At 39.4% G+C, this 6,740-nt stretch overlaps 1 protein-coding gene across 1 annotated transcript; it reads right to left on the bottom strand.

The window, feature by feature from the left end:
• Positions 1-1,148: 1,148 nt before the first annotated feature.
• On the bottom strand, positions 1,149-2,379 carry LOC149176630 (syntaxin-61-like). Its single transcript, XM_089423152.1, has 3 exons — positions 2,221-2,379; positions 1,962-2,027; positions 1,149-1,633 (listed from the first exon to the last, which is right to left on the bottom strand). The coding sequence occupies exons 1-3, from the start codon at positions 2,227-2,229 to the stop codon at positions 1,523-1,525; spliced, it is 186 nt and encodes a 61-aa protein (XP_089279278.1). The 5' UTR covers positions 2,230-2,379; the 3' UTR covers positions 1,149-1,522.
• Between the last annotated feature and the right edge of the window lie 4,361 nt (positions 2,380-6,740).

Genomic DNA, 6,740 nt, shown 5'->3' with positions numbered 1-6,740 from the left:
GTCCCCTGTGGGTATCTTTTTGCCTCTGAGGGTTCATGATCTGGCTGACGGTGCAACCTGCAAATTCCTTGCTTTGTGTAGTCGTCGTGTGCCTTTTCTGCCGTCTCTACTGAGGAAAACCAAACCCTTAAACCCTCGAAATGAAGCCCGTAGGTGACTGGAAGGGTTTTCTCTGATTCAGAGCACGCCCAAAACAATCCATCATTTGCTAATCCATTCCTTCCGCCTTTCCGAATCACCCTAACCAGAAGTCAGATATAGTAAGGACATGTTGAATAGACCTACCAGTACCGAGTCGATGTATTTTTCTTGTTGATTCTACATCAACTGCAGTAAAGAACCATTGTGAGGGGCATTGAACACCTGTCAATCAGGGGAGAAGATAGAGAAGATATACTCAGTAGAAAGTAGTGCAAAGATAAATTGAAAAAATAAATTAAAGAAATAGTTTAAAATTGTAAATGAATGACCGAAAGAATAAATGTGTAATGTTTTACTTGAACTGGAGCAAGCATCATGCAACCGGGTGAGCTCGGTTGAGCATGCATATGCACATTTGCATACTTCCTAAGGTCAAAATAGGGTCGCTAGAAACAATCGCACCAAAGTAAAGAGAAGGGTGGTAAAATGTTTCAAAAATATCAAGGTTGGGATCGTACTTGAGAGTAAATAAAGGCAAGCAAATAGGCATAGATAAATACATGCCTTCCCTGATGCTCCAGCCGAGAACCATAGTGGTATGCACGTGGGCTATGAATTATGATAACTCTACTGGCCCAGGGACATCTGTCACCCTAGAGCTCTGCAACTAACAAATGTACAGAAACATCATTTTAAACATATTGTCTCACCCCACGCCCTACATGCATTATTGCTCTCAGGGAATTTGCCAAGGATGTAGCAGTTGTCATTCTCAGGGAAGCACGCGCATCGTAAAAGAACATACGATATTTCTCGTTCAAAACCGAAGAAAAAGACTGGAATTCCACCCAATGTGCCTTTCCTTTCGACCAGTGTGCCTTCTTTTCCTTTCAGACAGAGTTGAATTATAAAGCTTTCGTAGTGAAAAAGAAAAACCAATTCCAGAAATTCGCCAATGTGCCAAGAGGATCTATCTGTTCATCATTATGAAGCTCGATCATGTGGGTACATAACAAATTGGCATTCCACGTGCAAGCATATCAACAATTGTTGAGACATCTTGGCATGTGTCCATTACAGATGGAAGCATATCAGCCCGGCTATGAAACAATTCAATATTGCTGGGCAAGCAGCTCAATATTGTTTGTTTGGTGGAGAACTGAATTCAGGTTAACAGAGAATCTGTACAGGTGACAGGATCAGAACTTCAATCTGCATAGTCATGGGTTCTCATAGATCTCAGGATTTGCCTTGCTCGTTGCTGAACTAGAAAAATTCAGCTGATGGATCACCATTGCAATAGCGAAGGCAAGCTCTTGTCCACAAACATGGATGGAAAAGTCATTACCTGCAAAGGTATGGTATGGTTTGGTTTGTGTTTTCAGCTTTTCTTTCTGTAAATAGTATTGCAGCTCTGTTTGATCAAAGATAACACAATCATCATTATCTGTCCCTTGGCTCCGGCCTTCTTCATCACCAAAGCGATTTTTTTCTGCACAGAAGAATGTTTTGGATTAGGAATTTTGATAAGTAATGCTTTCAGGTTGAATTTAGAGCAGTACCTAGAGTAGCCTCCGATTCTGATGTCCCTCTATATATATCTGAACAGATAAATCAGATAGTACATTCCTATAGGCTCAGTTTCATTAATTTTGATGTCTTTTAATTCTTCTGAACCAAACAAAAAATATAAAGAGAGGAGAATCCACTTTATATATTACGTAGTATACATTGAGAATGCGAGGATTCATTTTACGAAAATCAGTGTTTAGATAAAGACTCGAGTGGAAACAAATCGATGGTGTTCACATAGAACTAACTTGAACAAAATCCAGTCTATTTGATGTTTTGTCCATGTCTTGGTCAAGGTCCTCCAAAATTCTTTCCTGCAGGCAAAGGCAGATTTGTGGTACGCATCAGTCGACATGATTCACTTCTTTAACATCTTTTAAGAAATGTTGATCTAAAATCAACAGGAATTGATAGGCAAACACTGATGAACTCGATCACTTGAATGCATTAGATCATAGTACTAGCAGTTTAATAACCAAAGGAACAAATATGCCCAAGAAAATTCACCTGTCCCATGAGCTCCTCATGTATTGTGAGACCAACACTGCCAAGTCTCTCAACACTCGCACTAAGCGCATCTAACTCTTGATCTTGTTCTCTGGTCACCAGGCAAAGCAAGTTAACAGGCTACCAGATCAATGCTATTCAAGAAAAAGGCTGACAGGTGTAAATTCTTGGAAGAGAAAAACAAATTTTGAAAAAGGCTCTTTAGCAGAGGTGTCCGACAAGTGTAAATTCTTAGAAAGGAAAAACAAAGTTCGAGAAGGCTCTTAAGCGTAGGTGTCTAGACTCTAAAGCACTGTTATAAAAAAAGCTATATTTAAAAGTGATCTTCAACAACATAAATTTGATCATACTTCTAATAACAGAATACATATATTGGGAATTCATAGAAAGGATAACAGTCATTGACGGCTTTGAACTGCAGGAAATACCAGCAAAAAAGTCGCTATATTGCAAAAGCTAGTATTGCTAGTGGCCATCCCACAATTGTTCTGGTCAAAGAATCCACGGCTCCTCGAGTCCTTCAAGGCCTCAGGAATATCTCTAGTCCAGGTAATCTCATTAATCTCTTAATTGTTTCCAAACCCACTGCTATTCTATCAAGTAATCATGTTATGATGACCAAAATTTAATCCTATGATCAGTTTCACATTAGAAATCTCACCTTGTTCATTGCTTCTCACTGCAGAAACATAGCTGTTGCAGGTTTTGGGAACAGTCTGCTGTTGCAGAGAGCATTAGAGGTTCTGGGAACGGTCTTCCTTGGAGCAATCCAAAACCAAGTCATCCTTCGGGCCTTCGACAGCAAGCTCTGCACATGAATAAAGCAGCATGGCGGTTTCGGCCCAAATGGGCCTCTGTGATGATTTGGTGCCCACGACAGCAAGCTCTCCACATGAATAAAGCAGCATGTCGGTTTCGGCCCAAATGGGCCTGTGTGATGATTTGGTGCCCATGGAAGCGCAGCCTCAGGCGACAAAAACAGCGGCAAAACTCAAGAAGATAATGGCGCTTCTGGAAGCGGTGTATGAGGCGGAGATATGGAGGTCGTTCTCAATGGAGGAGAGGCAGAAGAAAATGGTGAGCAGCCGAATACTAGAAGGAGTAATCGGCTTCAGTGGAGGCAGCTGTAAGTTGCTTTAATGCAACATCTGGGGTGCATGCAGCCTGAATGCTGCTGAACACATACCTTAGCATATACCTGATTGCATATACCTGATTGAAGTTAGCGGATTAATGCTAGCATTAACATGAGACCGTTAACGGTCAGGCATAATCAAACTAGCGTAAATAGCCATTTAACCTATGTTCGGGCCTCTTCCGCCTCGGGAAGAGGCCAAATAAGATGGCGAAGGATGGCGAAAGAGTGAGTGCTTTAGAAACTTAGGATATCCGCGCTCTAACCGCCGTATAATAGATAAGCAAAGGGGTCAACTAATGCTAAGTCGGGGTCCCTGCGATTACTATAGTCCCTGCCGGATGCCAGATGGCAGGGACTAATAAGGCTCATAGTGAATCTATTAATCACATACAATTACAACTCTCCACTTTTAAACCACTTCTGCATAATTCTTGGGATAATTATGTAGATCATTAACCTTACCCTTTTCTACGCGCATCACCCATTCCCGCTTTACGTTCACCCACGCATTTCTTGATTTCTTTATGCTTTTCTTTCTGTCCACCCATTTCCGCATTCCCAATTCAGTGAGTCAGCCCGCATTATAGGGTTACCGCCCAATTCAAACGATCTCCCGCATTGAAAAGAAGAAGTATCAGGACGACAAACATTAGAGCAGCAGACCAAACCGGAGAAGAACATCTATACAGAACATCTGCTATAGTGCTTGGTTACACAAATTAGCTTTTTACAATTATGTCCATGATGGATGGATGATTTTACTCGAACATCTGTTGTAGTGCTACCGCTCGATACCAGGGCGCACACAGTTAGCCGCTGCTAGCTGATACCGGGGGAAAAGAAATTGATCCCTACATCATAAGTTAATAAATCTATACTATGAATATAAAATATTAAAAATAATATACTAAATAAAAAATAAAATAAATATAATTTTTTAGCCACAAAAAAGTTTGGTCCAAAAATTTGCCTAAAAAGACTAACATTGCCATAAAATTAATAAGAACAGGAGAGAAACTAAAGCAATATCTATGAACTACCATATCCTAGGGTTAAAGGAATATAAGATATTTTATTACTTTTCTGAAAAGTAATAAGATATATTTCAAAGGCTTATCTTATTAAAATTGTACATTAAGTATCACTTTAAACATACTTTGAAGGGAAATTGTTGTTAAAAAAAAAAATTGTAGAAGAGAGGAGTCTCGCTCAGAACTCCTTTCTCATAAATCAGTTGTGGCAAGCCAAGCTTTCACTTGTGGCAAGGAAATCACAACTACACCGAGACTGACAAGGCAAGCTTTCACTTGTGGCAAGGAAATCACAACTACACCGAGACTCGCAAGGCAAACTTTCACTTGTGGCAAGGAAATCACAACTACACCGAGGCTTAATTAAAATACAAAACTCACAACAAAAGAAATAGTGTAAAAGCAAAATAGTTGTGGTAAATCTACTTGTGAAAATTTAAGTCTACTTCGCAACATAACATACTTTTGATTATATTTCAAAACAAATGAAAATACATCCGCTTGTTAAACAAAAAGATCTGACTGCGATTTAGGCTTCACCAGGGTTGTGGAGTAACACACAGTAAAACACATGTTGTTTTCACACGCCCACTGAAATTCGCTCCATGATTTTCTCTTTATGTGTCACTCTCACCCTTTCTCTCGCTCAACTTTGGAAATGACTTTTACATTCATATTTATACAAAACATACATTTGAAACATTAATACACAACATGGGCGATTTTACATAATAAATGGTTTTCTGAACTTGCAGGTGTCATGGAGTGTGGGCAACAGTCCCGCAATGAATGTTTTCCCATACCCATTTACCAAAATTCATTAAATGCCTTAAACTCTCTGTTGTGTTGCGGAATGGTCAGCGATGTATTTCTGCTCACACTTTAGTCCTTCCACCTGCAAACAAAATCGCAACCTGCAAAAATACTTCTGACAGATATGGCCGCTGTCAGATTCTTTAATATGGTGGTTTGGATTAATATTTCCAACGCCCCCCCTTAATCACAATTGTCGCCATTCACAATTCCCAAACAATCTCTGAGATAAACAAAACTTTCACGTGTCAATGAATTTGTGAAAATATAAGCAAATTGTTCCTGTGAACTATAATGTTGCAACACAATTTCATCATTGTTAATCAACTCTCTAATAAAATTATATTTAGCATCAATATGCTTGGGCGTCTTGTGAAAGACAAAATTCTTTGACAATGAAAATGCAGAAGTATTGTCACAGAAAATAGTTATCGTGACCTCTTGGTCATGGCGAAGATTCCTCAACGTCCTTCTCATCCAAACTAATTGACACATTGTTACTGTTGCGGCGACATATTCACCTTTTGCTATCGATAATGAAGCTATCAACTGTTTCTTGGGGGCCCATGAAATGGCTCCAGAACCCAAATGAAAAACATATCCTTACATGCTCTTTCTGTCATTGATGCTTCCTACCCAATCACTGTCAGTGTAACCAACCAACCAGAAATCATTTGTTGCAGTGTATAAAATACCATACATTTTTGTCCCATTGACATACCTTAGAATCCTTTTCGTTGCTTGCCAATGTGTTGCCTTGGGTGTCTCCATGATCCTCTACACCAAACTCACTGCATACATTATATCCGACCAAGTGGTGGTCAAATACATCAAGCTGCCTATCATGCTTTTGTATAATGTCGGATTGACATTGTTGCTGCAATCTTCTTTGTTCAACTTCAACCCCATGATAGTTGGAGTTGGTGCGGGCTTGTTGTTCTACATATTAAATCTCTCCAAAATGTCTGCTACATACTTTTCTTGAGAAATAAAAATTCCATTTTCGGTTTGCTTCACTTCTATGCCCAAAAAATACCTTAACAACCCCAAGACAGTGATTTCAAATTCACTCTTCATGACTTCTTTGAAACCAGTGATGAGGAAATCATCATTGCCTGTAAAAATCAAGTCATCTACATCTAAGATAGTAATAAGAATCTTACCATCGCTCTCTTTGATGTAGAGAGTAGGCTCACCATGACATTTGTCGAAACTGTTAGAGTCGGTCTGGTCATTCCTCCGTCAGAGATCAAAACTCTTTTTGCATTTCATGTTTAGGTGTCCCATCTCACTCGATTAGTTGCATTCTGTTAGGATCATTCCATAAATATGTTGGAAGGGGTTTTGTCATTCATTTCCCTCATGCTTTGCACTGCTGGCTCAGGTCTTGTCATCAAAATGAAGTCTTAAAAGTCATTTTCAGTCCTGTTTCAGTTTCTAGGTCATAATAGTCATTTTAGTTTTTAGGTCTAGGGTTAGTCCAACAGTGTCTTCACAAGGTCTAATAAAGCCAGCAGGTCAGAGGGAGATTCTTAATA

Source organism: Pinus tabuliformis, chromosome 4_1 (assembly GCF_031772625.1).
Source record: "Pinus tabuliformis cultivar Carrire ecotype Pingquan chromosome 4_1, CPIR1, whole genome shotgun sequence".
NCBI classification, from domain to species: Eukaryota; Viridiplantae; Streptophyta; class Pinopsida; order Pinales; family Pinaceae; genus Pinus; species Pinus tabuliformis.
The sequence above is the reverse complement of the archived record's forward strand: the minus strand, read 5'-3'. Positions and strand labels throughout refer to the sequence as shown.